At 54.4% G+C, this 27,779-nt stretch overlaps 2 protein-coding genes across 5 annotated transcripts; one reads left to right on the top strand and one right to left on the bottom strand.

Moving 5' to 3' along the window:
• Positions 1-537: 537 nt before the first annotated feature.
• On the bottom strand, positions 538-2,189 carry MRPL2 (mitochondrial ribosomal protein L2). Its single transcript, XM_058836989.1, has 6 exons — positions 1,900-2,189; positions 1,669-1,810; positions 1,465-1,580; positions 1,265-1,375; positions 872-945; positions 538-782 (listed from the first exon to the last, which is right to left on the bottom strand). The coding sequence occupies exons 1-6, from the start codon at positions 2,147-2,149 to the stop codon at positions 570-572; spliced, it is 906 nt and encodes a 301-aa protein (XP_058692972.1). The 5' UTR covers positions 2,150-2,189; the 3' UTR covers positions 538-569.
• Positions 2,190-2,227: 38 nt separating this feature from the next.
• KLC4 (kinesin light chain 4) lies at positions 2,228-27,776 on the top strand. 4 transcript variants are annotated; one of them, XM_058836985.1, is made up of 16 exons: positions 2,229-2,373; positions 12,959-13,225; positions 13,415-13,645; positions 13,987-14,065; positions 14,152-14,377; positions 14,686-14,773; positions 15,079-15,180; positions 15,491-15,664; positions 15,821-15,920; positions 16,411-16,463; positions 18,795-18,862; positions 18,944-19,052; positions 19,833-19,982; positions 26,636-26,760; positions 26,874-26,931; positions 27,298-27,776. In XM_058836985.1, the coding sequence occupies exons 2-16, from the start codon at positions 12,977-12,979 to the stop codon at positions 27,385-27,387; spliced, it is 1,902 nt and encodes a 633-aa protein (XP_058692968.1). In that variant the 5' UTR covers positions 2,229-2,373; positions 12,959-12,976; the 3' UTR covers positions 27,388-27,776. The 4 variants fall into 4 exon arrangements, with proteins under 4 accessions (XP_058692970.1, XP_058692971.1, XP_058692968.1 ...); XM_058836986.1 differs by having other exon boundaries at positions 19,833-19,955; XM_058836987.1 differs by lacking the exons at positions 26,636-26,760; positions 26,874-26,931; positions 27,298-27,776 and adding an exon at positions 22,212-24,043 and having other exon boundaries at positions 2,228-2,373.
• Positions 27,777-27,779: the final 3 nt, after the last annotated feature.

The raw sequence follows: 27,779 nt of genomic DNA on the forward strand, positions 1-27,779 counted from the left end.
GGCGGCCGTGAGGGCTGGGCCCGGGCGGGCGGCACCGGCGAGCTCGGACGGGCACTGTGGGACCCGGGGCAGCGCTGGGGGCTGAGTGAAGCACAGGGAGCACAGTGCGGCACTTGGGGCGCAGACGGACGGGGCAGGGTGGGACAGGGAAGGCGGCAAGGGAAGGACGCAGCAGCGGCCGGCGGCAGAAGTGGGGCCAGAGAGCAGTGAGGCGCTACCGGGGCTGGGAGGCGCTGAGGTCCGTGATTCCCAGTCACCTTGGCTGGAAGCCACCTTCCCGTCCGCTTGCCTTCACTGAGCCACAAGCTGAGGGTGAGAGAAGAGCTCGGGTGTCCTACAGCTAGGTTTGACACGACTGTGCTATTTGACCGCACCGAGTTACCCACCAATCTCAAACTCAAGCCAAGGCAGTCCAAGCCCCACACTCATCTCTGCCAGCAGTCCCACTCCTGCCAGGGACTGAACACAGCAGAACTTGACCCGTGGGAGAGCAAGGAAAGGCCCTGCACATAAGAGGCATCACTAATGCGACAGCAGTGGCATGAAAAACGCTTTATTGGCCCCAGGCATCACTCCACTGCTTTGACCCGTGGCAGGTTGACATAGCTTTTCATGGGTGGGAGAGGCTTGATCTTGCGCCCAGCCCAGCCACCCTTGCGGTGCCACAAGCCTGTGTGTGGGCGCTTGCCCAGCCAGCGGTTCCGGCCCGCCTTCCCGATCACCCGCTTGTTGTGATCCACGTTGGACACGCGGCCCACCGTAGCCACACAGGTCTCCAGCACCTAGGGGACAGAGAAGAGCTGCAGCCCTCCCTGGGGACACACGGTTGCATGCCCAGGCAGTGGAGCCAGGCACAGCGCAGCTCCTTTACCTGCATGTGCCTTTTGGAGGGCAGCTGCACGATGGCTGTCCCATTCACTTTCCTCAGCAGCACCCCACAGGTACCTGCAGCAGGCAAGAGAGGAGACAGCAACCTTGAGCAGCAGAACAAAGGATCTCACCCTGTGACAAGCACACCCCGATAACTCCCCAAAGCCCCCCCACTGTTGTACTAAATACAGCATTTCTTGCTGAAGACAGGGGCCTTGAGGAACCAACAGGGCAGAGCTGCCCCTGCTTTTCTGGACGGATGTGTTGCACTCTAACATGAGGAGAAGATGGCAACTCCCTGTCACTGGCCACCCAGAGCAGTGCCCCCCGCCCTCCTCTCCACTTTGCTCAGCCAAACCCCTGCAAACAGTGGGTTCCCTGTGTGGGGACGCACCAGCTGCCCGGATGTACTGCGCTCCCTTCCCAGGGTGGCTCTCCAGGTTGCAGATCAGCGTGCCGACAGGCAGAGCCCCCAGTGGGTATGCGTCCCCTTCGCGGGCTGACACTGGAAGACAGAAGCTGACAAGTTGGGCAAAGAGCAGCCGACGAGCCCTCAGCAAGACCGGCACAGCTGCCCCTGGCCCTGGCGTGCACCTGCCATTCTGCCAATGTGAGGCGAGTTCGTGATGCTGTCCCCTGGCTGCATGTTCTCCGTGGCAATGATCCAGCGCTTGCGGTTGCCGCCGGCCACCAGGGCGATGTCAGCCGACCTGCACGGAGAGCCCGCGGCGGATGAGCAGGGGGCCGCGGCTGGCGCGACTGCCCCGGCCCGGGGCCGAGCCCGCACCCCGCACTCGCCTGCAAGGGTCGTATCGGACGCTGATGACTTTCTCGGTGAAGGGCTCTGGCGGGGCCCCCTCCTCGTAGCGCAGTCGCTGGAAGTCGATCATGCGGTAGCGCCGCTTGTGTCCCCCACCGATTCCCCGCACGCGGACGCGGCCTGCGGGACACGGGAGCGGCTGCAGGCGGGACCCCCCGCGCCCAGCCGGCCCCGGCAGCCCTCCTGCGCCCGCCCGCCCGCCCGCCCACCTGTGTGGTCGCGGCCGCCCGTCTTCTTCATGCCCACGGGCCGCACGGTGTACTTGGCCCGGCACTTCCACAGCGGGTCGGTGGTGCAGCGGGGCGCCGAGCCGCCCAGCCCACGGCAGGCGGCAGGCGCCGACACCGGCCCAGGCAGCCAGGGCTGGGGGCCGGGCGGCAGGGCCGGGGGCCGGGCCCGGCGGGGACCCGCCGACAGCAGGAGCGCCCCGAAGGCGCGGCAGAGCCCCAGCGCCGCCATGGCCACGGGAAGGCGCCGCCGGACGGGGCGGGGTCGCCGCGGGCCCGAGCAGCGGCCGCCGGCAGGTGGCGCGCTCCCACCGGAGAGGCGGAGGCGGCGGCCATCTTGGATTTAAAGGGGCTGCGCCGCTGAGAGGGCGGGTGGTGCCGGCCGCGGGTCTCGCCCCGCCCCCGCCGGGACCGGGACAGCGACGGGGACCGCCATCGAGGTCTTGCGCCGAGCAGGTTGGACGGGCGGGGTTATGGGGGCTCGCTCGCTCCACTCGGCGGCCCTGGCGGGGGGAGGACACACGGAGCCCGGCGGCGCAGGCCGGAGCGGGGGCGGCCTTCCCGGGGCGACGCTCCCCCGCCGGCCTGGGGGGCGGTGGGACCCTCGCGGGCAGCTGGGGAGGTCCCTGTAGTGGGGCTGCGGCTGGCGTGGTTCGGGGACCGTGGTAGTCTGCCCTGGTAGCTGGGGCAGCGGAACGAGCGGGGGCGAGGGCAGCATTCGGGCCGTGCCCGCCGTAGCGCTGCGGGGTCGTCGCTAAGGGCGCTGCCGGCTCTGCGGACTTTGGAGCCGGCGAGGCGCGCCCTGCGGGATCAGCCTCCTTCAGCACCGGGGGAGCCGCTGGCTCGGGAGCCCTGCCGGTGCCCCTTCTGCTCGGGCAGCTCCCGGTACGCCTGGCCAGGAGCGCCTGGCCTCCCCGCGGGCAGGGCCGAGTGCCACGCAGGGACGGGCGGCGGAGGCCGGGAGCCCCCGAGGGAGGAGCGGAGTTTGTGTGTGGCAGCTGTGGGTCAGCCCCAAGTCCCGGCCATGGCTGTTTCCAGGGTGCTGTGGGCACAGACTGCGGGATTCACTGTTCTATAATTAGTCTGCGTCTTCATTGCCAGGACTGGCTTTCACTGTAACACAAATAATGTATGTTTGCGCTCCTACTATGTAACTTATGGGACATGTAAGCGTTCCATAGCTGTACGTGCCCCACAGCCAGACGGGCTTGTCCTCCAGAACTAGGGAACGGAGGACAGCAAGGTGCTTTAGGAAAGAAATACGTGTTGTGAGATGAGGCAAGAGAGAGCCTGCGTGCCAACATGGCTGGGCTATTCCTCCTGGGACACCTGAACCTTTTCCCCTTCTGGGGGAATTCTTGAGGAGGGCCGGTGCAGTGCTGGTTCAGGCAGATGTAGGTAGCTGGGGACATCGTAGGGAGCACCATGATAGTTGTGTGTTACCATGGATGTGATGGCTGTAGCAGCAATCCGAGCTGGATCCTATGTCATTGTCTTCTCTCTGAGAACAGCCAGAGACTGAACAAGCGCTTCCCAGCAGTACCCGGCCGAGCCCCACACTGCGCAGTGTGAGCATAACAGGGCTCCAGCCTTGCCAGATCTCCTGGCTAGTTGCTGTGGGCACAGCGATAGCAACCACGCAGCTGGAGCTCTGCAGCTACACCAGCTTGGCTTTAGGGGCTGGGATGGGGTCACCAGTGGGGACACAGGCGAGGGTGGTACAGAACAGCATGTAAAACCTTCCGCCACAGGATGGAGGGTGGGATGGAACAGGGCTTTGGTGGGCTGAGCAGGAGCCCGATGATGGCCAGTGTTCCTTGGGCAGCATTTGGCGGCGCCGCGGGGGCTCGGCCCTGGTCCTGGGCGCTGCCGTGGATCCCTGAGGAGGGAGCTGTGAGCTTGGCGTGCGTGGCGCTTTCTGCGCTCCCAGGAGAGCGTCCGACCGTCCTGTTCCCGGAGCCTGTCCGCATCCCTCCCCTCCCCCTGCCGCAGTGTGGTTGGCTGCCGAGCGCCGGGTGCCTGCGCCGCTGCTCGCTCCCGGGGCAGCGCGGCAGACGGAGCCGCGCAGCGCCGCGGCCGCCGCTCCTCCGCCGCCTCCGCGAGCACCGGCGCTGGACAAGCCGCTGCAGGCAGCCAGGTACCGCTCCTCTGCGGCGTGGGGCGGGGGACATTCCCATCCGGTGACTGAGACGGGCAGGGTGCCCAGCCATCCTGGAACAAAGGACCGCTTTGATGCGCAGTTTCAGGCAGAGCTGGTGAAAACTTTTTTTCACTTGTGAAGCTTTCACTTAGCCAGGTGGGCGCAGAATTTCTCTGTGGTGGTTCGGAGGGGTGAAGGGGTTTCTCCGGCTTGTTGTTTCAAGGATACGGAGCGGGCGTGCCTCCTGCTGCCAGACAAAGCCGGAGAAACGATGACGGAGGCAGGTCATACAGCAGTAGCTCTCAAAGAGCCTTGTATCGCCCCAAACCGTCTTTTCATTAATTAGCTGCTTCCTAAGCTTCTCCGAAATGGAGATGCACCCTACCAAAAGTGGTGGGCTGGGGGAATCGCTGGTAAGCTTCTGTGAAGGAGAGGATGCGCTTGGGAGGAGGTGTCTGAAGAAGAGCTGGGGGATGGTGCTGCGGTAGAATGCTCTGGCCAGGCAGCCGGGAGAAATCTGCACAATGGTGGGAGGCAGCAGCATATTACCAGAAACAGCAGGCTTCCCTGCGTCTTGCATAGCTGGCATCTGGCACTCTGCTGCAGTTCCATGCTCGGGCATGGAACTCTCCTCTAGTGCCCTTGGTCTCCTCTCTGCCATGCCACCTTGGAGATGTGGAAAACACCCCTGCCTGTGCTTGTGAGGAAAGAGGGTGGTGTTCAGCACACATCAGGTCAAAGATCTGGCCAGCTCAGACACAGGGTAAATAAACATGGCTGTGCTTTGCTGTAATTGGCAGAAGGAGCAGGAAGCATGTGTTCTCTCATCTGCTGTTTTGGAGGAATGTCCAGGTTGAAACAACAGCATTAACCCCAAATACCAAAATGGCTCTTGGGGCTCAAAGAACACGTGGCAAAATTCTGACCTTGGCAGAGTTGCTGGATAAATGCTTAATTTGCTGGGAAAGAGCCATGTAGCTCCTCAAAGAGCTCTAGCCAGACAGGGGAGCCAGAGATAGAACAGATCTTCTGCTTGTTATGCAGGTAGAGGTTTGTCCTTGTGACTTCGTCTGCCTTGCTGCGGTTTACAAAACCTGTTTGCTTGTGGAAATAGTAGCGCAGACTTGCAGCCTGCAGCTGGCCTTTGCGGGTGCCCCACGTACACCATGGGGGGAGCGTGGGCACACCAGGGCCCTTCAGGGCGCACAGAGCGGCTCCAGAGCTCCTGCTGGCCCCATCTGCATCCTGGTTATCTCCCGTACTGCTCAGGCACATCCAGTGCACAGCCCTCACATTAGACAGATGCCTGCAAAGGCACTGGCTCCTGGGAATTACTCTGCCTGCTTTAATACTGCTTCATGCTGTCAGGGCAAGGTAATGGCTCTCGCTCTGTTTTTTATAGTGCGCGACTCCCAATCAGATTCTGAAGCTGAGAGGAGATGCTTGCCCTGGCTCTGTTCCAGCTGCTTAGCTCTTGTCTCCACTAGCCTGGAAACATGTTTTAATGGTGTTTCGCTGTAGTCCCAGGCGCAGCAGATGCAGAATGGATTTGGTGAGCTGCTGCAGACATGAACAAGTTTAAAAACAAGGTCTTATCAGCTGATCTGGAGGTGCCAGCATAAGCTTGCTGGTGGGAGTGGTGATGACTGCTGTTCTCATTCCAATGGCCTGCTGGAAGGTGCAGGTTTTCCCAGACAAAAAACTGGGATTTTTTTGGGGGGGGGGGGGGTTGTAAACAATATGATATACAACCAGAGCAAAGTGTTTTTCTGCTAATGGCAAAAATCAGTGCTGGTTTGTTTGGGTTTTTTTTAGTTAGTTGGTTTTGCTGTTGTTGGTTGTTTTGTAGGGTTTTGTTGGTTTTTTTTTTAACCCTTGTTGATTTCAATATCTGTATTCTTTGGTATTAACAAATGGAGTGAGACCTTTCTGGTCTTGAAAGGAGTGAATGACCTGATACAAAGCCTACCAAACTACCTGCTCTGTCTTCCTCAGAGTACATATCCGTACTGGAATTGCATGATGCTTTGATAATACAGGAATTGCTTGCTATGATCAGTCAGAACAAACAGCAGTACCTTTTGTCTTGTCCATTTCCAGCTGTGAACTGGAAGGTGGGAGGGTATGGGAAGCTCCTGTGTTCTTTCTGTAGTGGTGTGAACATGAGTCACTATGGCCAAGTCCTTGTAAAGCCCCCTTATCACCACCTTGCCCTCGGTCTCTGGAAGGTTATGTGACGCTGTGTGTTTTATTAGAGATTGTGGGTGGTAGGGAGCTGAAGCTTTTGAGACAGCGAGGGGTGTTGAGAGACTCCCTTCATGCTCTTTCCCTTTAGCTCCAGTCTCCTTGTGGGAGAGCGCTTCCACTCAAGCTGCAAATCTAGTTCCTTAGTCCTCGTCCCCTGGGCCTCTTGCAGCCCGCTGGTTAGCACAGACATTCCCAACACAAGCCTTCCAGTATCTAGGAAAAAACCCCAGAGGTTCACAGTCAGCTAGAGCTGGCATGTGTCAGCTGCTGAAAGAAGCAATCCTGTCTCGATCCCTGGGCAGCCCTCCCTATCCCCTGGACAGGCAGTCAGCTTGTACTGTGTTATGCATGACTCTGAGGATTGGGGAAACTGGTCTTTCTGGGCTTGGAGACTGGCTTCAAAGCCATATGAGGAGATGTCTGGATGCCAAGGAAAGTCCTGGTTTTGGGACATAGGAGACAACTTCTTGCCTTTACTGCATGCTCTGTTGCTGCAGGTGGATTGCTTTGGGAATCCAAAAACCCCTGCAGAACCCTGCTGGAAGGAAAAAGGCACTGCATTCCCTTTCTCTGGGCCTTGGATCAGTTTCTAGTGCTGTGGTGCCTTGCTCCTTTGTCCTGAAGAGGTGTTCACTAAAGGCAAATGCATTGAGTTTATCTGAGGAATTCAGATGAAGAATTTTTTTACCTTTTTTTTTTTTTTTTTCTCCCACAAGAGGATGGTTAAGTCATGGTACAGGGTCTGAAGAGTTTGTGGGATCTCCCTTTTGGGAGATGGGTCCTTTAGCTAGACACAGATACTTGATCAGATACCTGCTTTGAGTGAGGGAATAGACCAGAGGTCTCTAAGCGTTCATTCCAAGTAATACTCTTCAAGTAATACTCAAGCCAGACTCTTATTGAGGGAAAAGTTCCAACACAACAGTCCCTCTATAGTACTTGAAGTCATCTGTGTGTTGGTTTAACCCTCTAGACTGTCTGCAGTGCAAGAAAGGTCTGGGCTGCAGGCTGACATTGGGAAAGAACTTTGAGCAGAAGACAGGACTCTAGGTGTCCTCTTTTTTGGCAGTAGGATGTAGAAATGTATGAGACAACTGGTGGCAGAGAATGTTATGGACATTAGAGTTTGAGTGGAATCTTCTGACTTTACAGTTGAAGCTCAGAGATATGTTGGGTATGACCTCCCAGGATGCTGACTCCTGATGTCCTCTTTGTGTGTTCCTAGCCACTCTAAGGGAGCATCCAGGCATTTCTGGCAACAGTAACAAGCATCACAGAGGACAGTTCCTGCTCTCTGCCTCAGGTGAACCTCAGCATTTCTTGTTTTGCCCGTATTAGAGCATCTGTGGAAATACCAACTTCAGTGTGGAGCTCAGCAGCACCAGTTTGTCCCTTTTCTGTGGTTCTGCTCCAGGTGGCCTGGGGTGGTGACCCTGGGCACAGTGGCTCTTCTAGCAGTGGTGTTTCAGTGTGCAGATGTTCCTGGCAGTGTCAGTGTGCCCTGGCTGTGCAGTGGAAGCCTCAGAGGCACTGCACAGCTGACTGTAATCTCCTACAATCTGTTTGCTTTCTGACACTGTGGTATCAAAATAAGAAAATTTGTGCTCATGACACAGCCTCTGTGGTGGCTGTAACTTTGTCACTCTGTTTGCTTTTTACTGCTTTTCTATTATTTTTCGGCATCCAAAATATTAGGTCTAGTTTTGTTGCAGTGCCCCTTAGGAGTGAGAACTCACTGTCTTATTTGTAGTCTCACTTCTAGCTTCATTGGAGGTCAACCAGTCATTCCAGAGACCCTTTGTTGCTCAACAGTAATGAGCTGGCAGAGATCCAAGGAAAAACAAACACATCAAAAAACCCTCCCTACTTTTATCAAGTCGTTTTGCTTCCCAAATTTATAACCTTGCTGTTTCTCCAGGTAGCAAAAGCATGTCTCTCAGGAGGAGACTGGGATAATTATGATGAAGCAAGACAATGCCCTGTGTTTTCATTTCTATGGAAACCATTGCTGTCTATCTCCCAAATGTGGCCACTTGTTCTTGCTGTTGGTCAGACATACTCTTTTCCACAGGATGCTTTTTTCCAGAACCTAGCTGTCTTTCTGCAACTACCTTACATCACTTATATCCTCGGATCACCTTCTCCTATGGAAGAATTTGCTGCTGAAAATCAGTTTCACTTCTTTACAGAAAGTGCTGGCAGACTATATGCAGTTTGAAGAACGCTGCAGTTACTGTCTTGTGCATGCACAGAGGTGATGAACTGCATTATCAGAGTTGTTTTTAGACCTGAGATCTCTGTCCTGTTGTAGTTGATTCCTGATTTTCCTGGTGCTGCTCCCCACTCTCATAGTCTTCTAGCATTAGGCATCATAACCTAAGCTTTAAGATTCACTTGAACCCATTTAATCTGGCATCCTTGTAGATGTTGTGGGTTGAAGATAGAAGCAGTGAAGCTTCCAGCTCTTTCCTCTTAAAGGTCTCGCATGTGGGAGCAGTTTTGGGAGGCAGAAAAATGAGCTGCTGAAATTGCTGATGCTTAGCGATTTTGCGGTTATGCACTTGAATACAGGAGGAAGGTTTTTGCCTGGCAGGATGTACTTGCTGATGGATTCCCGGCTGATTGCTGCAGCTGCCACAAAGCTCAGTGCACGCATGTTCCTCCTCTGTCCTCCAAACGGGAGCAGAAGAGGGGAGATGAGATGGGTGTTGTCGGAAAGGCAGGCTATTCTAGCAGCTCTCTGTAAATAGGGAAGACGTGCCAACTAGAGCGGAAATTTGCGGGTGGAGACCTGGGCTGGGACACCTGCAGGTCCATGAGGACTGCAGGAGGATAAGCTGGGAACAGGGCTCTCCATCTCTCAAGGAGCTTGGTGGAAAAGCATTCTTTCTTCCTATTCCAGTCTGAGCCCCACCCTGCAGAAGGCAAACCATGATGTGTCCCCTCCTCTCTGCAGAAAACCTCTGAGTGTTTTTTCTGCCTGGGCAAAGGACATCCAGTGCCCCTTACTGAATGTGAAGGAGTAGGAAGGGTGCATATACAGCAGCCTCAGCCTGCCTGACCTTGGCGTTGGTTGCCATAGTGAGTGTTTCCTCTTTGGAGGGCTGAGCACTGAGTGTATAGACCTGACAGCACTGGGAAGAACTAGAAATAAGATCTCTGAGGGGGAATTCCTGCTTTGGACGGTTAAGTCAGCTCCCACTGGTGTTTGTTGCTTTTCTTTGCTGTACAAGAGGTAGCAGCATTCAAAAGACTTCTCAGCAGTCTCCTCTTTGTTTTTTTGTTGACCAGCTTTGTGTTGTTCTTAGGTTTTGTACCCTCTGTCCAGTCTGGACAATCCTCTGTCCACTGTTGAACATGGAAACATGTTGGTACCTAGCAGAGCTATGCTTCCAGGATGTCACCCTAGGGGAGAAAGGCTGAGGTTGTTACAGATGTTTGCACAGCCAGTGAGAGAAGAAAATCCTCTTTTGGGATGTCTTGAAGGATCTGAGGATGTAGTTGCAGGGTAGGATGAGTCTTGTATGCTGTGGATCAGGATGCTTTGGTTTATTTTTCCTTCTCAGTCTGAAATCTTTGCAGTTTCAAAAAACAAGTTGATTGTGAGGACTGTGAAATGCGTGAACATTTTCTGCTGGAAGGGCTGAAGAAAGTGTTGCTATAGTAGAGATGCTGATGGTTTGACATGCAGCAGTTTCACAGTTGAGGAGCAGTTATGTTTACAGTGGAATTAATGAGGCTGATTTTCTATGGATCTGGGTCTTGTCTTTCTGACTCTGTTACCTAGCAAGGTGTGAGGTCTGGTGGCTTTTTATTCTGTAACATGTTCCTCTTCCCAAGGTGTTTGTATTACACTTCTTAAAGATGGCACCATAACTTTATAACACTTATGTCTGTATGGGCATAAGTGATGCTGCTGTGAAAAATGTCAGTATTTCACAGTTGGCCCAGTACACACAGGGACTTGTACTGCTCAGCTGTGAGAGTTTCAGAGCAGAGTTCTGGTTTTTTGTACGTTGGGTATGAGGCCATTACTGGGTATCTTCTTTTGTCCCAAGCATTGACTGTGGTCCAGAGAACCTCCACTTGCCAGTTTCCCTGTTTGCAAGCGAGTCACGGTGTTTCCTTCTAAGTTGGAACCAGTGATGGGCCATTTAACCCTTTAGCAGTTATTACTTCGGGTTCTGTGGAAGAGGTAAGTGCCTGCTGAGCCTTCCTGGGAAGCTGTCTGGACCTATTTTAGAGCATGAGAGTGCTTGGCCAGATGAAGCAGCACTAACACCCTTTGGGCTGACAACCTCTTTTCTCTAGGGCTGGGAGTTGTTGCACATTTCTTCCTGAGTTGTGCTCACCTGCAGAAGTCTGCATTAAGCAGGGCTTTCCTTATTGCTTGAGCACTTGATCCCACTCCAGGTGTGTCAGAAAGGTGGGAAAAAGAATAACCAGGGGAACTGTGGACCAGAATGCTTAGCTGCCATTTTCTGGAGAATGAGTTTGGAAGATAGGGTATCAGTTGCAACCAACTCTCAGCAAACCTATTTTTACTTTTGAAACAATAGTCTATGTCCTTTATCTTGACCTTAATAAGGTTTTTCATGCTATTCTTATCATATAGTCTTCTCCAAAGCAAACTGGTGTGTGTCATGATCCAGATGAGACTGTTTTGGTATGAAATGCCCAATGTGCAGGGTTAACTGCATTGGGAGCATGACAGATACCCAAAAGTGAAAGATACAGTGAAGTATGATTCAGAATTGGTGCTGATGCTAGATCATGAAATGAACGTGAAGTCAGGATTGTGACTTTGGGGGAGGATGACTCAGTTCTTGTTCAGAGGTGTGAACAGAAACCCAGTCTTCAAGAGACACGAGGCAGAAGCCCTGCTTGAGGGTTCAGTAAGGTCTCCACTGTGTGTTGAGGGTTTGCTCCTCTTCCTGAGGGATGGATGTACCTCATGGGAACAGAAACCAAAGAAGAAGTTGAGAGTTCAGGCCTATAAAACAGCTGGAGGTAAAGTGAGGCTAAAGAAGAGGACATGAGTGGGTTTGATAATGAGATGTGTGTACTTGAAACAATTGTCCCAGTGCTGTTTGTCATCTTCACTTTAAGTGCTGCAGTGAGGAGGAAGCTGGGCCTCTCTATTGCTCAGGACCCATTCCCCAGTAGCTCCCTGGCACTTGGGCAGGGTGCACAGGTGAGGAGAAGAGGAGCCCTGCCAGAAAGGGGAGCTCTGCTTGCTCTGTTCTTGTAGCTGGGACAGTATTTCTGTTCTCTCAGTAAAATTGGCACAAGGCAGCTGCTGAACAAAGAGCTCAAACCATGCAGAGGTGGGTCCGGCAGGAGGTCAAAGGCGGATCTCTGCTGGCAGTAATCCTCTCGCCTCCTCCTGTGTAGCTTCTGGGCAGTTTGCCAGCTTCATGGCAGCAGGGCCCTGGGCACTCAGATTGCAGAGGCCTCTGCCAGCTCCAGGTAGCAAGGAGGTGCTGCTGGGCAGGTGCTGCCTGTGCAGGGCATTGCAGGAGGCTGTTTTTGGGGTGACCTGATAGCAAAGTGGGAGGTGGCTTTACTGTTGAGTAATGTGAGGAGGCTGCTGGGGTGGCCCAGCTGGTGGAAGAGGCTGTGACTGTGCTAGATGAATGAGTCATACAGCATCCAGGGTCTTGCAATAAGGGGTCTTGCCTGTCTCTTCTTTCTCTCAGCCTCTGGCCTATTGTGTTTCTTTAGCTCCTGGACTTTGTATGCAGGGATCTTGCAGCCACACTAACATTGTGGGTTGTAGTGCTTGGTGTCGCTGTGCAAAAGCAGTAGCTGGGTACTTTCCCATTGTATATCTGGGGGGAGCAGGACAGGGAAGGAGTACAGAGTTCTTAGCTCATCCTTAGGAGTCTTTGGGGTGGCAGCAGCGTGAATGAAGATGGAAAACCTGTTGGTGTTTCAAATCAACACCTGCAAAAGAATTATATTAGTGTGACTGTAGCTGTTGGTGTATGTGAGCTTCCCCAGTCAGGCAGTGGTGTGGTGTGTCTTGCTGGTGGCATGTCCCTTAGTGCCACAATGGCAGTTCTGTGCTGAGGCTGTGATCTTCAGGATGTACTCTTCTGGTCAGGCATTATTTTGGCACAGTAATACCACTGATGCCTCCCTATCTGAGATGCTCTTCTAGGAGATTTTCCTTTGAGGAAGCAGAAAGTTTTGAGCTGGCATCCCTCCACTTTGTGTTCCCTCCTGGAGTCAGAAGAGGTGCGGAGCTCTAACAGCCTCTCTGCATCAGTGGTCTGTGGGCAGAAGGTGTATAGATTGCAACCCCAGCTCTGCTAACCACAAATCTCTGCTCTTAAATAGAAGCTAAATTAGTCTTCCCCCTGCTGGGAGTGTGGAGGTGTTGGAGGTCATCACTGGTTGTAGCCTTTTTGTCTCCTATCCATGTGGGTCACCTGCCTTGGTTGCCAGCACTCCCAGCCATAAGAGCAGAGGCACGTGCCCTGACAGCTGCCTGCTGCCAGAGGGAGAGGGGAAGATGAAGAAGAAAGGCTTAGAGTAGGCAATCAGTTAAATGCTGTTTCTGACTGCTTGAAGGAGGTTGTAATACTTGTCTGGTTGTGGCTTTCTGAAACAGCCCTGGGGCCCTCTGGTTTTGTCTTGGTCTCTGTGCAGGGCTGCAGGAATAGGACTATGTCCACCATGGTGTACCCAAGGGAGGAGAAACTGGACAAGCTGAGCCAAGAGGAGATAATTTCCAACACCAAGCTGGTAATGCAAGGGCTGGAAGCTCTCAAGAATGAACACAACTCCATCCTGCACAGCTTGCTGGAGACCATCAAGTGCCTGAAGAAGGATGAAGAAGCCAATCTCGTGCATGAGAAATCCAACCTGCTCCGCAAGTCAGTGGAGATGATAGAACTGGGGCTTGGAGAAGCTCAGGTGAGAGTGGTGGGTGATCCCTGAGGTGTTACCTGGGATTGACAGAGGAAGGGTAGATATGTGGCCATTTCCCATAAGCTGCAGGGCTGGGAAGGGGCTAAGTGTAGAAGGCTATCATGGGTGGACCCTAAGCATGCATGTGAGGGAGAGACAGAATTGTGGTTGTTACTGACTGAGACTTTTAACAAGGTGATGATGGCGTTGTCCAACCATCTGAATGCCGTGGAGTCAGAGAAGCAGAAGCTGCGTGCTCAGGTGCGGAGACTGTGCCAGGAGAACCAGTGGCTGCGTGATGAGCTTGCCAACACCCAGCAGAAGCTGCAGCGTAGTGAGCAGACAGTGGCTCAGCTGGAGGAGGAGAAGAAACACCTTGAGTTCATGAACCAGCTGAAGAAGTACGATGAGGATGTCTCGCCTTCGGTATGCCCCAATCCTTTTGAGCAGCTGCTTTTGTGGGTCTGGGAGGTTGGACGGGGAGAACTGCCTACGTGTGATAACATTGCCCTGGATTCTGCCCCTTCCCATGCACCCTGTATCCCATGAATCATGGATGCACCTATGCATCCCTGCAGCGAAAGGGGGCCTGCATGAGGCAGAGTCTCTGGATTTTGTTTTGTGGGGGGACATGGTGGCAGAGACAGCAGAAGAAACTGAGTATGTTGGTGGGCTGCAGAAGGGCCAAGAGTTTGGCAACTGACTCAGCCCAGGCTGCTGCTGTCTCTGCTGAGAACCAACAGTATTTGTGATTCTCATCCTCTCAGGAGGAGAAGGAGGGTGACTCCACCAAGGACTCTCTGGATGACCTATTCCCAAATGAGGAGGAGGAGCATGGTCCTGGATGTAAGTGTTTGTTCATGCATGGGAGCTGCCTGTGTCTGTTTAAACCTGCTGGGCCAACTGTGCTGTGTTTATTTCTGTGCCCACAGTGCCCCACCAGCACAGCAGTGCTGTGGCAGCTGCCCAGCAGGGAGGTTATGAGATTCCTGCACGCTTGCGCACCCTCCACAACCTTGTCATCCAGTACGCCTCCCAGGGACGCTACGAGGTGGCTGTGCCACTCTGCAAGCAGGCACTGGAGGACCTGGAAAAGACATCAGGCCATGATCACCCTGATGTGGCTACCATGCTCAACATTCTAGCACTAGTGTACAGGTGAGTGTGGTGGGAAGGGCAGGACTGGGCCAGGACAGCTTTCTGCCTCTCCTGTTTCCCTTTACAGCACATCCTGGGGTGCTCCCCAAGCTTCCTGTTGTTTGCCTTTCAGAAAGGTTTTGGCCTAGATGGGCTATTTGGTTTGCCAAACTCCAGTCTATAACTAGGGACTGACTAAAGCAGGGAGGAATGGAGAAATGAAAGGACTGTGAAGGGTGGGTCTGTGTGGAAGGAGCACTGTTCATAGTTCTCCCTGCTCTGGGCTGTAGTGTCCAAATCCCAAATAACTGGTTGACTTTGCACTGTAGGGATCAGAACAAATACAAAGAAGCAGCACACCTCTTGAATGATGCTCTTTCCATCCGTGAGAAGACTCTAGGCAAAGACCACCCCGCGGTGAGTGTCTCTCTCCTCTTTCAATCACTTCTTCACCTTTGGGTGCTGCTGGGGCACTGTTTCAGCAGTGTTTTATGATTCAGTATTTCCTGCTGGCTGGTTCAGAATGGCCTGTAAGGAGTTGGCTTCTCTTGGATCCTGCAATCCTCCAGGGCAGCCGTCTATCTCTGTACCTCCTTCTCTTGAGAAGCAGCAGTACTGCAGGCATGGAGGAAATGGGACAGTCGGTGTTAGTGTTGCTTGTGCCCCTTGTTTGGTCCAGCTGGAATTTGCTTTGGTTCATGGAGAAGCTTCTGTCTCTGTAGGTGGCAGCGACCTTGAACAATTTGGCTGTTCTCTATGGCAAGAGAGGGAAGTACAAAGAAGCAGAGCCACTGTGTAAGCGAGCCCTGGAGATCCGTGAGAAGGTACAAGTCTCCCATGCTCTTTCTCCTTTCATCTCTCTCTGTGGGCTTTCTCCCATTACTTCAGTTCATGTGGGAGATCCAGGGCCTATCTAGTCTGTTCAGCTGCTGATTCTGCCACCACCTTTCCTGTTTCTCCAGTGTTTGCAATTCTGGAGACGCCTGCCAGGAGGTGGAGGCTGGAATTTCTCCTCCTTGCTCCTCCAGACCTTGGCTTTTGTCTGACATAGGCATGTGCTAGGGGGACTCTGATGTCTACTAATTCCAGGAGTCTGCTGCAGTCTTTGTGGCTTCTCTTCTTCTGTTCACCCAGGTTCTAGGCAAAGACCATCCTGATGTGGCCAAGCAGCTGAACAACCTAGCCCTGTTGTGCCAGAACCAGGGCAAGTATGATGAGGTGGAGTACTATTATTGCCGGGCCCTGGAGATCTACGAGAGCTGCCTGGGTCCTGATGACCCCAATGTGGCCAAGACCAAGAACAACCTGGTGAGGCACTGGGGAGAGGCCATGTGGTGTTGGGGAGGGGGGCTGTGGGAGACATGAGCTTTGTCTGGTGCTTAGAGACAGAGCAATAGCTGCAAGTGGTGGGCAGAGTTTAATCTGTTTCCCAGTGGTGCTGGAGCTGTTTTGTTTTGGTTGCAGGCTTCCTGTTACCTGAAGCAAGGCAAATACAAAGATGCAGAGGTGCTGTATAAGGAGATCCTTACCCGTGCTCACGTGAAGGAGTTCGGCTCCGTGGATGGTTTGTACAGCAGAAGTCCTTGGGGCTGGGGAGAGGTTTCCTGGCTCTCAGCCTAAACTTGCCTGGTTCTGGTGTTGCCCAGACTGAGGGATGGGATGCTTTGCAGGGCCCCTGCTTTGGACAGCCCTTGAGATGCCGCCATTCTAGTGTGTTACACTATTCTCCCTCTTCTCTCAGGAGTCTAAACCCAGTCTTTACAGGGCTGGGAATAGTAAATGGCACAATCATGCTCAAGCATAGGCTGAAGTTTCTCTTGTGCACCTGGCACATGTACTTCTGTTGGGAGGACTTGTTCTTTCCTTCCCTTGTCCTGCCTTTGCAGTGTCGGTTGCCTCTCTTGGGACTCTGGGCCAGGGACTAGGGGGAGGATCTGTAGTGTCACTTCCCTCTGACGAAGTGCTAGCTCTCGGGACAGAGTGCTGGGCTGTTTAGGAGGCAAAGAACAGCATGGGGTGGTGAGTGGACCTGTTTTGCACTCTTCCCCACACAGATGAACACAAGCCAATCTGGATGCATGCAGAGGAGAGAGAGGAGATGAGCAAGGTGAGTCTGATCCCAGGGGATTTGATCTTCTCTTATTACACCCTGTCTCTTATATCCTTCTTCCTGGAGAAGCTGCAGTCTGAAGAGCTGCCAAGGCCAGGAGGTGTCTGAAGAGGGGGTACAGCACTGCTTCTCCCTGGGCCAGCAGGGAGGGAAGGCCCATCAGAGAGCAGGGTGTTTTTCCTTGGGCAGGGCTGTTCAGTCTCTCTGCCATGGCTGCATGCTCTCTCTGCTTTAGCGATTGATCCCTCTTGGGCATGCAGATGATGGAAGATGGCAGATGGCAGAGGGTTGTGCTGCAAGGCCTTGGCACTCTGTTCTGAAGAGCTGCCAGTACCCAGAGCACAAGTGGCTTCTGAAGCAGCTCTAAGGCTCTAGGGAAAAATGGATGTCAAGAAGAAACTGCTGCTGTCACCTTGCTTAGGAAATGGAGCCATATCTGGAAAAGGTCTTTGCACAGGGCAGGCCCTAGCTGGTCTCTGAAAGAGGATAGAAATGGACTGTGCTTGCCTTGGACCAGGCTGAAAGGCAAAGCTACTGTTGTTCCTGCAGCCCAGGCCCTGCTCTGTGGTCAGTAAACACAGCAGTCATGTCTTTGCCAAGTGTAAGGCCCTGTTTGTTTTTTGGCAGGTGGGTGAAGCAGCAGAATGAAGGGTTCTGATCTAGTCCTCTACCTGCAGTGGGACTCTCCTTTTCTTTTGCCCTCAGAGCCGGCCCCAACCTTACAGGGTTCAGGCAACAGTCGGGCAGGCTTGACTTAGTGACTGTGAGTCCCATCCTAAAAGCAGCCCTAGAAGCAGGGCAGTGGCAGGTGCTTCCCACAGTATCCTGTGCCTTCCCATTGAACCACTCTGCATGGCTCCCAGTGCAGGGCACTGCTCAGCTTTACACTGTTGTGGGTGCTGTACTGCAAAGGCTCTGCTGCGAAGAATCTGCTCTTGCTGCAGCACCATCCTCGAGAAATCCAAGCTGGAATAGAGACTGGGCTCCCCTGCCCTGTCTGGGACTGAGACTCTTCTGATGGTGTTTTCAGAGAATTTAGGGGTCAAATGTAGATAGCTGTAGTATGAAGCTATGCTCCAGATAATGCAAGCTCTGCCATGGGGCAAGGGAGCAGGCTGAGACTCACAGTTGGAGTACGAGATTAATTTTGCATGTGAGTCTCAGGCAAGGGCTAAGTCTCTTTCCCTGACTCTGGGATTCCTGTCCTCAAGGCAGCTGTGCTTGTGCCCCAAGCAGGGCTGGCATTCCTGTCCAGGCAGCAGCAGTAGTCACAGACCTGCTTGTATTCCTGGCCCAGGAGCTGGGGTTGATGTGCTCTGCCATGTGCTGTTTCCATATCTTCTATTAAAATGTATTAAATTCCTCTGACAGAGCTTGACTACTTTTGTCCCTTGCCCCTCTTTCCTGGCAGCAGAGTTCATGCCATCAGCAGGCATCCCCTGTCCCTGGTGCCTGCCCAGGCTGTGTAGGCTCTGGTGTGAAGAAAACTACATGTGCCTATGGCACAGGGAAACTCTGGCATGTGGGATAAAGAGCTGAAAAGTGCTGTGGGAGTGAGTGAGAAAAATGGTCCCCACAGAGAGAGTTTCTTCTGGGCTAGAGGGTAACTCGTGCTGTGGAGCAGTGGCTCCCTGCACCTGCTTGGTGCCGTGGTCCTACGGACCCAGGGCTAGCAGCTACTGCCCTGGAGTGTGGGTTGTCCAGATCTTCCTTCTTGTGCATCAAGCTGTGCCCTGTGCTATTGCTCTGGCTGGCAGCCTGTTTGCAGCTGGCTGGGACAGGGCCAGCCAGCCAGCCAGCTTTGGGGTGCAAAGGCTGGGCATGGGGAGGGGACAACTAACTGGGCTGAGCTGCTGTAGGGCAAGCCTGACCTTGTAGGCAGAAGGCTGGGATGTGGGTGGCTGATTCCTTTGGTACCCCTGGTTGAGGATTTAGTGCCCATGGAGACTGGCATGTCTGTTGGGTTTTGTCTCCCATTTGTGTTTTGGTTGGGGTGTCATGCCCTCCATTATGCCATGAGAATAGGCTGTGTTGTCCCTGCTGCCTTTGATACCCTGGAAGACGGTAAGGAGGTGGGATTATGCTCCTTCCTGAAACTAGGATATCACTTTTGTTTGTGGCCCAAGTCTGTTGGGACAAACACGCTTTTAACTTTACTACCAGGAAACTGCTGGGCCTCATCACTGCATTTGCGTATTGTGTTTCCAAAGGTTGAGCTGGTGCAGGGGTGCAGCCTGGGGTCTGACCCTGGCATCCAGTGGCAGAGCTCAGGCCAGAGAAGGGCGGTGGGTATGGAACTAACAGCTCTCTTCTCTCCTCACCCTGTAGAGCAAGCACAGAGACAGTGCTCCCTATGCTGAGTATGGTGGCTGGTACAAGGCCTGTAAGGTTAGCAGGTAAGAGCTGGTTTGGGGGCAGCTGTGGACTCTAGAGGGGTGACCAGAGGGCTCCTGCTCACCTCCCCTCTGTCACCACAGCCCAACTGTGAACACCACTCTGAGGAACCTGGGTGCGCTGTACCGGCGCCAGGGCAAGCTGGAGGCAGCCGAGACCTTGGAGGAGTGCGCGGTTCGCTCCCGGCGACAGGTAACCCCAGAGGGACCTTCCCTGGTGTGGGGGGCATTGCAGGGCTTGGGGTGGCATGTTATGGCACTGCCTTGGTCAGGGTGTGGTGAGGGACTCTCCTGGGCCTCTCTGATGTTCTTGGTTTATGTTCCCATGACACCACAGGGCTTTGGTGTTTGGGGATGCATTGTGTAGAGGTCCACATGTGTGTAGGTGTGTGGAGTGGCGCATGTGTGTGTGGATGGAGCAGATGTCCATGTGTGGGGAAGGCATGGCTCACTGGGTGCAGAAATACTGCAGCTGGTTAAGGCAGGTTACTGGATTTGTCAGCTACTGGGGAGAACTACGCCTACTGGGATGTTTCCTTCACCCTAATTTTTTTGTCCAGAGGCAAAAAATACCTAGAATTTCTTAGAGTACTTCTTGCCTTAAACTACTCTCAATCCTCAAATAATAAAGCAGGAGCTGTAAGCACCTAGCACAAGACTGAAGGACAGCTGAATCCTTCATGCTTCAAAATGTGAAGAAAAACAGCTATCAGCTTTGGGGTAGCAAGCCTTTGTTCCACAGGGTTGGTTATGGCCTTGTGGGGACTCACTGAGCTGGGAGTTCAAACAGAGACTGCTAAATGCAGAATGGCATTTGGCTCCATCCTGGTTGTGCTGGGCAGTTTTGGCTGTGATGGGACAGTGGTCAAGAGACGGAACAGGAGCCAAGCACAATGATGGCACAGTGGATCTCTAGAGGGAAGGAACACGGAAAGACAAAACACGGTTCTTCCTTATCCTTTCCTACTTGCAGGGCATTGACCCAATCAACCAGACGAAGGTGGTGGAGATCCTGAAGGAGGGGGATGGCACAGAGAGACATCGGAGCCTGGGGGGCAGCGTCAAGTACGAGAATGCCACAGACGGTAGCGAGGAAGTGAGTATGGGCGTGGAATGGAGCGGGGTAAGTACAAGACACCATCAAGAATGGCCTCAGCCGGCTGCCAGAGGGAAGGGACAGCCTGGCTGAGGGCTGTCCCTGCGTGGCCTGTCGTGGCATCCTTGTCTGCCTCCATTCATTCCCTGCACATTTCCTTCCCCTTTCTTGGCATGAGCCAGCCAGCCCGCAAAGGTGCGTGTCTGGGTCTGGCTTCTGGTGTACAGAACAGATATTCCCAGCTGAGGGCTCCTGCTTCCAGGGAGCTGCCAGGCCCTGGCAGTGTGCAGCATGAACTGGTCCTGTTCTGCCCTTAATCTTAGGCTTGTAACCTTATTAACATCTCTCCCTGCTGCTCCCCTCTGGAAGCCCTGGCTGAGAGCATCAGCCCCATCTCGGGCTCACCCAGCCTGTGAGAGCCTTTTGGCTGTCTGTCCTGCACTGTGCCACTGACGATGCTGAACCTGGGCAGGGGTGTGTGTGTGTGTGATATGCCTGGTGTGTCTGTGACTGACTGACTGACTGACTGACTGACTGCAGGGCACAGGAATAGTCAGTAACCAGCATCTTTACTGTCCCCCTCTCCTGGTCTCATGCCCTCAGCAGGCTCTGGCCAAGCAGAGGGGATAAAAGGCAGGTCTTTGCAGAATGGCAGAGGGGGCTGACCAGTGGAGGCAAGAGACTGGTGTTAACTGAGGAACTGAGAGGGCAACCTGAACCTGTCTAGGCTTGCTCTGAGGCTGAGGGTGACTTTGGTCACTAGCACTGAGTTTGGAGAAAGGTAGGGATGCAGGGCTGGAAGAGGTGCCTTTTGTCTCCTGCAAGCAGGAGGATGGAGAAGAGGCAGCAAGTGAGCATGGTGCTGGTGGGTGCTTGGCTCAAGGGCTGTTAATGCTTACATTCCTTCTGCAGACTCTGAGAGCATAGAGTAGCTGGGGTTGTTGTAACCTGGCACAGGAAAGGCACTGAGCACACAGTCCTTCGCTGCCCCCTTACATTTGCTGTCACTAACCCTTCCCCACCTGGCTCTGCTCTATCCCCACTTGCATGAGCTCCCTCCCTTCCTCTTTTTCTTCCCTGTTGCCATGACAGCCCTTCAACACCCAAAGCCTGAAGCCTGCTGGCTCTCTTGATTGTGGATTGTACGTAGGAGGTGGCTGAACGGGATCTGAAAAACAGACCCAGCAGTTTTACCAGATGCAAGGCTGTCCTTTGCCCCAAGTCTTGGCATCAGGACCAAAGAAGGTCTTAGCTCTGGCTAAGCATCAGCTCTAGGCCCCTGCACTCACCATTAGTAAGGAAGCAAGACAAGCACAGAAGGGAGGGCTGCAGGTTTGGATTAGAATCACCTGGTCCCTATGCTGGCTGGTGTCTTTCTGCAGCTCCTTCTGACTGTACTTGGTGTTGGGTGATCTCTTAGCACTGGTGATTGTTTGGGAGACCTTCCTGGCAGTCTCTGAGCTGATCATCCTAAGGCAAGTAGGTAGTGCCACCCTCTCCCACAGCCAGAATCAGGGAATAGTCCCTGCTCATATGACCCTTGCCCAGGGGTCTTAGCAGAGCTTCCCTGACCCAGACAGCTGTAAATAGAGGATTTGAGGGCTAGCCCAGCACCCTGGGGGACACAGCTGCTGCCACATGATTCCTTTTCCAGCCTACTGCACACATAGCCAGTCTTCTCTTCTGAGCCAGCAGCCCTGCCCTGTACTGAAGCTCCCTGCAAAAGAAGGCTGAGGCAGCTCCTGCTGCTCCTGTCCATCATGGCCTGTTGTTTTCTGTGTTGGTCCAGAGACCTCAGATGTGCTGCCTTAAAGCAGCCTCTGCTGCCCTCCCCTAGCTGTCCTCTGCTGCAGGCAGGGCTGTGGGAATCCCCAGAGTGCCCTGTGCCCATAGGCAGCTCTGGAAGCACCTCAGGGCCTGGACCAGCTGCTTGCTGCCCAGGTAATTGGGATGTGAGAACAGGGGGATAGCACCAGTTCCATGGTGCAGAGGCCTTGGTGGGTACCCAAGGCCCAGGAGCAGGGAGCCCTTGGAGCAGAAGACCCAGGCTGTTCCTCCCTGAGCTAAGCTGTTCCTGCCAGTCCACTAAGCCCACTAGCAAAGTGAGGCCACAGTTTCAGCTTCACAAGACTCTTTCCCTGCCCAGAAGCGGCCTGTGGTCTCTGCATGCAGCCTGGGCCTTGTCCCACCTGCTCCCTAGGTGACCTACAACCTCACAGCCTTGTAAATTGTGTCTTTCTCCTCTCTGTGCACTAGGCTTAAATGCCTCCCGAGACTCCCTTTCCCCTCCACCGCAGTCACCTGGATGTTTGTGTTGTATCTTCCGACTTTTCCTCCACACCATCCCTCCTTCCTCGGCGAGAACTCCACGCCAGTCCCCCAACCCTCCTGGCGCGCGAGGGCACCGCGACGCCTGCAGAGGAGTGCCTGGCCACATGGCCCAGCTCCAGTCCCGTGGCCAGCAAGAGCAGGAAGAATCTGCGAGGAGCTGCCAGCTCCCCCAGGCCAGGGTGACGAGCCACCATCCCCTTGCATGCCCCCACCCCTGGCCTGCCCTTGCACATCCCTGGGGCCCGGGCCTGCAGGGATTGTCTTCACTCCAGGCTTACAGACTCCATTGTCAGTAGACATCCTCAGCCCTCCTAGCTTGTTCCCTCCATCTCTACAGAGGCTCGAAGATGGAGGGCTGTTGTGGGTCAGTGAGGCCTGGCCTAGACAGGGCTGTCATGTGCCCAGTTGCTTTCTTTCTTGTAGGCTTAGCTGGTATTAGTGCCTTGTAGCAAACCTGTGCTGGCTCCCAGTGGGATGGGTTCTCCCTGCAGCACAGGGCAGTCCCCATCTTGCTCCCCTCCTCCCTGCTTGAGCTCTGTAACCCAGGAGCAGTGTGTGGGTCTCTCTGCAGGGGCACAGGAGTGTAGGGCAGTCCATAGAGCTACTGTACATCCAAGATGAGGTGAGGGGGCAACAGCCAAGGACTATGTACAGGAGCTGGCCAGCACAAGCATGTTTGGCTGTGACTTCCTGCCTGGATGCTATAGCCAGGTTCCTCACCTGGCATCAAGGGGTGAATCAGCCCCCGATTGCTACAGGGTTCTTAAGTGTGGCTGGTGGGAGAAGTGGGGGTGAAGTTGTTTGCTGTTCCTTGAAAGCAGAGGAGGGATAGGAGGAGAGTTTTTTTGCAAGGGGCAGACCCCAGACCGTTAGAAGTGGCTGAGATGGGGAATGGCCTGGATTGGAGCAGAGTGGTTGGGAGGAAAAGAAGGTACAAAGACAGATGTAAGGAAGCAAAGGGCTAGGGCTGGAGGTGATCTGAGCCGGTGGGAGCAGATGGGATGGCCGGACAGACGTTGCTGCAGGGGTAGGGGCTGGATTGCTCACAGGTCTGTGGGGCTGATTGCAGTCTGGCTGTCCCTAGCCAAGTGGGTGGGAAATGTGTAACTCTGTTACCAACAGGGTCACAGTGCTGACCATGAGGGGGTGTGGGGGTGGCTCAGTGCCTCTGATGGCTTCAGGCCTTCACAGGGTCTGGTGCTGTTAGTCATTACTGGGATATGGAATGTGTCCCAGGGCCAGACCTCCACTGTCTTGGGTCTCACATCCTTGAGTGTACACTCTCACCCTGCCTCCTATAGGAGGGGAACCTCCCTGGCTCTCGTATCTGGGAAGAAAGCTGGGAAGGCTGTAGGCAGCTGGATAGAGCCCAGGGGCCAGCACAGGACTCCTCCTTATTTATTTAGCTAGATCCTTTCTTTATGCTAGTTAGCTGGCAGGTTGTGATACTAAATGTGCTTGTGTCTGTCTGGGCCTGGCTTTCCTGTGGTGGTGCAGAGGCCTTGGGGTATATGCATGCTGCTCCCCTGGAAGCTTGTGCTTACTGAAAGGAAGCTTGTCCTCAGGATCATGGGGTGTGGATCCCAGGGCTGAGTGCTGCAGGGCTGTACCTTCCCTGCCTCCATGCTTCTGGAAAGTGGTGAGTTCCCAGTGCAGGGTATGTTTGGACCTCAGGGCCACCTGCCCCTGTGCTTTGCCATGTCCTGGACCTGGTGCTGTAACAACCATACCTCTAATTAAAGGTAGACTGACCCAAATTGCTGCCCTGTGCTTCTTTCCATGCTCTATAGGCCAGCGTCGGTCAGCTCTGGGGTGGTGGGTGCAAATGCTGCTGGAGCAGGTTTGGGGGTGCTTGGTGTCTGTCTGTGTATCTACAGGGGCATGTGCTGCCCCCAGGGCACCTCTTCCAGGCTGAGCATTGGAGATGAAGGACCCAGCTCCACTGTGCTTTTCCCTGTCCTCCAAATTGGAGTTGCTGCTAACCTCAGCTCTGTAACCATGTGTGGCAGGGCGGACCTGGGGCAACTGAGCTTGGACCTTCCCCAACAGGCATTTCTGTTTAGCCAAAGAAATACCTCATTGTGTCCCTCAGTGCTGAGTTCTACATGCTGCCAAATCCTGCCCAAGTCCTCTGCCTCCATGCATTAGGCAGGGTGGGAGCATGCAGTGGAGAGGAGCTTAGTGGTGGAGCTGCTTGGTTTTTTTTTGAATGCTCTCATCCTGGTGGGTGCAATGGGGTGGGGGCTCTGCGGCAAACCAAACCCATAAATGTTCTGGGTTAAAAATAACCCGTCAGAAAACGGAGTGAGGGGAGAAGAGAGGCTATTTTTAACCCAGCATGCAGCAGCATTTGGTTCTGGTGTTGGTCTGCAGTCAGTCTGCATCACGGCAGCTGGGAAAATGTGGCTCCATCCTCCAGCCCTGATATATAAGAGCATACTTCCTGGCCTGTTCCTGCTGCCCTTGTACCATGGTCCTGCTCCCCTGTCCCAGCTGTGTTCCCTCTTCCACCCCTGGTTTATGTGCCCTGGGAAAAGCAACAGCGCCTGGCATAGCAGTACCCTGCAGGGAGATTGGTGACCCAGTTTAAGTCTGGTGGGGAGGCAAAAGACACCTCTGCATCTTTGCTAATGCTACACACTTGATGTTCAGCCCATCCAAAACCTGCCTCGGATGCCTCATGCAGAAATTGAATTGTTTACTTTGCTGCTTTGGGTGCTCTCTGCATTTCTGGTGAGTGGGTCCCTTTGCAGCAGCAACACATGGCTCTCAACTTGGAAATCCCTCATCCCAATGAGAATGCGAAGAGGTTCAATGCATTTGTTTTATCCAAGAAGGGATGAGATGAATACCAGGAGAAAGGTTTGCTGGTAGGAAGAGTCCTGGTCAGCTGTTAGACAACAATCTAGGGCTGGATCAGCTTTGGGTAATTGGAGCAGGGGAGCACTGGAAAAGCCTTCCCCAAGGGCCACAATCTGTAATGGTCAGCACAAGGAGGGTGAGTGGCCTAAGGCAGAGACCCTGCCTACCTGCAGAGCTGCTTTGGCAGTGCTGAGGTAATTGCTGCTGCTAGCCTGAGACACAAGGCATTCTGGTCATTTGGAGTGCTTCAAAAGGGCTCCCTCACATCTTTGTAAGGAGTAAAAGGGCTTTTGCCATCACTTTACCTGTTTCTTCTGCCCCAGTGTTCCAGGGGCCATTCAAAGCAGGAGCAGGGAAGACTGGTGTTATCAGGCCAGCGGAGCAAAAGTAATTCCACATCAGCAGTGGTGTCACAAGCAGGCCAGGCCACAGGAGAACAGCTTGGTGGCATGATGACACGGTGGCATGGTGTGGTGTCATGCTGGCAACTCGTGCCTTGCATGCATGTGGAGCAAAGTGCGGGAGGTGGACTGGAGCCTGTCAAGGGCTGAGAGTGCCTCACTGAGTACTGGGGACTTTGGAGCATGTGGGAGGAAACAGGCTCAGCAACAAGATTTCAGGCTGGTTTTGGTCTTCTGAAAAAGCAGGCAGACATGAAAAGCCCCTGTAAAGTGCCACCCCTAGGGTAGCTAGTGGGGCTGCATGCAGGTGAAGTTGGGGGGCCTAGGAGTGCAGTGGTGCTTGCTTGGTGACACAGTGCTGGTGCAGCCAAATTAATCCATCCCCAGTGGAGCTGCCTGAATTGCTCCAAAGGCTAAAGCTAATTGTCTTGGGGGTGTTAGAGTTGGGACAAGGCCGTGTGTGCAATGTGAAATGATCTTGTGTGATGTGAGTGAGCCTGCAGGACCAGGGCGTGCATCTGTATGAGTGCTGGACAGAGAGGAGGAATGGTGATGGTGTGGTGAAGAAGGGCAAGGGGAGGGGGAGGATGAGGATGGTCTCCAGCCAGCAGCAAATGAGAGTCCTTGAAATGAAAGTCTCAACAGCCTGTCCTGGCCTGACAAAAGCATCCCTAATCTTGGGACTCCCTTGTTGCCTCCCTGGCCACTGGGACCGCCTTGGTAGTTGCTGCCTGAGCTGTTGCAGGTGATGGAGCTGTGTCATGTTGGAGCAGGACTGTGCAGATGCCATTTGTGCTGGCAGCCCAGGGCAAGTCAGCAACCTGCACTGGGCAGGAGGGCTTATCAGGCTGGATGAGCCAGACAACAGCAGCAGGGGTCCCTGACTCCACGATTATCACGTCGTGTGGAGAACCGGGTGAGGGGACACCATGCAGTGAGCAGTAATCCTGCTCTGGGCCAGGGCTATACCCTCAGTGCACATGGGCGAGAGGATGTTTGGAGCCAGTTCCAGCCACTCATCAGCAGCATGCCAGAGCCTGATCAGTGCCACTCAGCCATCACCCTGGCTTGTGTCTCTGTGTCCAGGATGGCAGTGGCACTCTCCAGCGCAGCAGCTCTCTGGGAAAAATCCGGGATGTGATACGGAGGAGCAGTGAGATGTTGGTCAAGAAACTGCAGGGCAATGGTCCCCTGGAGCCTAGAAACACCAGGTATGTGTGAGGGTCAGGCTGTGTAAAAGGCAGATGGGGGCCCTGCCACCTTGTGTGTCTGGGTCTGACCAAACACAGCACAATCACATCTGCTCTCCTCTGCTTCTTTATAGCATGAAACGAGCTGCGTCCTTAAATTACCTGCACAAGTCTAGTGATGCTTCGTTTGAGGTAAGCACAGTGTGAGTGGTGGGGCTGGTACAGGACTGTGCATGAGGCTGGGGGCTGTGGCCAGTAGCACAGGGGGTGGGGGGCATATTAGTGGGCCCGAAAGGATGCAGTGCTGAGAAGCCCTGGTTTGTAGCCCCTCGTCTGAGGTCAGAGCACCAAATCTGAAGATGTCGCTTCCAAGTACCCACCTTCCTCCCCACAAAGCTCAGCCATAGAGTGGGAGCAAAGGCAGCAGCTCCTGTGTGTGACAACAGCACCAGGGCCATCCTGGCTTGCAAGGCAAGGGGTGCAGGAGTTGTGGTGGCAGTTTTCGGGCATGGGGGTGGAGTGCAGGTACCTACCTCATGGGCACTGTATTTTTTCCAGGGCACCCAAGGCCTCCGTGCGGAGAGCAGAGGTCTGAGCGCCAGCAGCATGGACCTGTCCTCCCACAGCTCCCTGCTCTCCTCCAACTGAGCTGGCTCCTCCGCTGCTGGGCACCCTGGCTTCGCGCTGCACGGGGCAGCGCCCGGCACCTCCCCACACCAACTACTCTGTACTCCCCATCACCGGTTCTCGTGCCACCGTCTGCCTGCCCAGCCCGGCCTCCCCCGGGGGTCCCTAGCTAGTTCGGGCACCGCAGCCCGCCCGCATGCTCCTCTGCTGTTCACCGGGGCCCGCAGCTCTGGTGGCCGCATGCTCGGTACCGGTCACACACGCTCGCCAGGTAGAATCGCCAGCCCGGGGAGGGGGGCTGTCCCCGGGCCGGGGCAGCGGCGGGAGTGCCCCATGCCCCCGGGACGCCGGTCCCCCGCCGGATGATCGCTGTACTTTATTTTATTAAATAAAACCGACCCTAGAAGCGACCG

This window comes from Poecile atricapillus, chromosome 3 (assembly GCF_030490865.1).
Source record: "Poecile atricapillus isolate bPoeAtr1 chromosome 3, bPoeAtr1.hap1, whole genome shotgun sequence".
NCBI lineage: Eukaryota > Metazoa > Chordata > Aves > Passeriformes > Paridae > Poecile > Poecile atricapillus.